Source organism: Nestor notabilis, unplaced genomic scaffold, assembly GCF_000696875.1.
Source record: "Nestor notabilis isolate BGI_N333 unplaced genomic scaffold, ASM69687v1 scaffold33149, whole genome shotgun sequence".
Lineage (NCBI taxonomy): Eukaryota > Metazoa > Chordata > Aves > Psittaciformes > Psittacidae > Nestor > Nestor notabilis.
In genome coordinates, this window is record NW_009945650.1 from 3,159 (window position 1) to 5,013 (window position 1,855).

The following is a 1,855-nucleotide window of genomic DNA, read 5'->3' on the forward strand; positions in this document are numbered from 1 at the left end:
ATGTGAACATGCAGAGAGGCCCTGCAGAAAATCTGTATGTGAGATAAAAGCCTGCAGACTACGAAGGAACACGAGATTCCAGGATTGATGTCCTATGCATCATGCAGTTAAGTAAACACTGTTTCTGGAGGTAAAAAGTTTATGTCTGAAGAAAAACAAATCACCTTGCTGTCCTAACTTTTGAAGGAGATGCCAATGAACAAGAACACTTATCCACAGAGGGAAGAAAACAGGAAAACAGTTATCCACACCATGCAATGCTCAAATCTCTGCTATGTTTAGAATGTGTCTATTTAATATGTGGAATGACTGCTCTCTTAACAAAGGTTGGGCTCCAGATTTGAGCTTGTAACATCTTAACATAAACTGAACAAGTTGAATGTCTTCTTAGAATAAAATGAACAGACGCTAAACAATGCATACATTAATAGACCCAAATCCACCTGTATACAGACCTTCGCAGCAATCTTGCCACATCCTGAGGTCCAGTTTAGGAATATCTTCACAGCTACTATATCCATGTGGGAATTCAGCCACCTTAAAGACATCATGTTGTACCCTGGTTATGTTGTCTCCATTGTCACACAAAACTCTGGCAAGAGATGTCTGCTTGATCTGAGTGAGCTGAGCAGGCGTGAAAACACCTGGGTTCTCATACCATAACCTGTAATCTCACAGAAAAGACAAGTATGCTAGTGAAAAAACAAAACACAGTTTGCCAGAGATATTGCAATATTAATTATTCCATCAATCCTGTTCTCATCTTTACATTGAATTTGAGGGTGTGATCCAGACACACAATGTAAGTGTCACTTCAGCCCTAGTTAGTGTCATGCTGACACTCTGAAAGGGCTGAAGTCCTCAACAAATCCTTTGATTTCTCTTCTAGTCCCATTTCAATATTTTGAGTATCTTTAGACATCTAGGATGGCGCTAGATTCTCTTAAGATAGAGGCTTAAATTACCATAGATTTCTTTCTCCAGATAACTTTCTTATGGATATGGAAAAAATTTGATAGAATTGCTGAGATTAGAAGAATGGTTAATCTCTACTTAATTTATTATCAAGATAAGTGAGATTGCTTAATTTACGAAGGATTTTTTTTTTTTCTGTAAAACTACTTTAATGATTATACTAATTCAGGGACTTATTAATATATGTTCAGTTAATTCATTACATCCAAGAAGGAAGCACTGTGGTTTTGAGTAATTTATTTTCATACATAAAGGGCTAAAAGCCTGTTACCAATAGAAAATATAGCTAATACATTACTACAAAAAAATAAGCCAGCCCTTGGAAAATAAAATGGTTTAAGTTACTGTCAAGGATTTGAAAACATTTTACATTTTTTAACATGTAAGAATTGCTCACTATGATACTGTTAACATCTCACAAACTGTAGTTATAATTTCATACTGATACTTTTCTGACCTATTTCAACCAAAAATAAGTAGGAGGCTCTATAAACTTTGTAATAAATTAATAATGATTTTATACTAAACTTAGAAGAATGATCAATAATTTTTACCTACTTATTATATTGTTTTCATAAGGCACTCGACAATGCCCAATGAATTTCCACGTACTAGGATCAGAAAACAGATTCTGAAATTTCCAGCTTGACATAAAGTTAGGCTCCCTTCAAACATCACTATTTTTCCCTGTGCAGGCACATTTGTTTTGCAAACAAAGCTGGCAGCTTTGATCCTCTGCCTACTCTAAAGGCTTTTCAAAGAAGTGCAAGTTGCTTTCATTATGTCTAATAATATTTTACTATTTGCTGGCATGTTGCTTCAAAACATTTGTTTTTTCAGACAGCAGAATCCCATTTCCTCAATATTCAATGTTTCCCTA

At 34.9% G+C, this 1,855-nt stretch overlaps 1 protein-coding gene across 1 annotated transcript in view; it reads right to left on the minus strand.

Annotated features, from left to right (window-relative positions):
* Window positions 1-455: 455 nt before the first annotated feature.
* LOC104412291 (peroxidasin homolog) overlaps window positions 456-1,855 on the minus strand; it is a gene marked incomplete at both ends in the record, with an annotated part of 27,845 nt that continues 26,445 nt past the window's right edge. Inside the window, one exon of the mRNA XM_010022958.1 lies at window positions 456-664. Coding sequence (XP_010021260.1) covers window positions 456-664 — 209 coding nt within the window. The remainder of the gene's footprint in view (window positions 665-1,855) is intronic.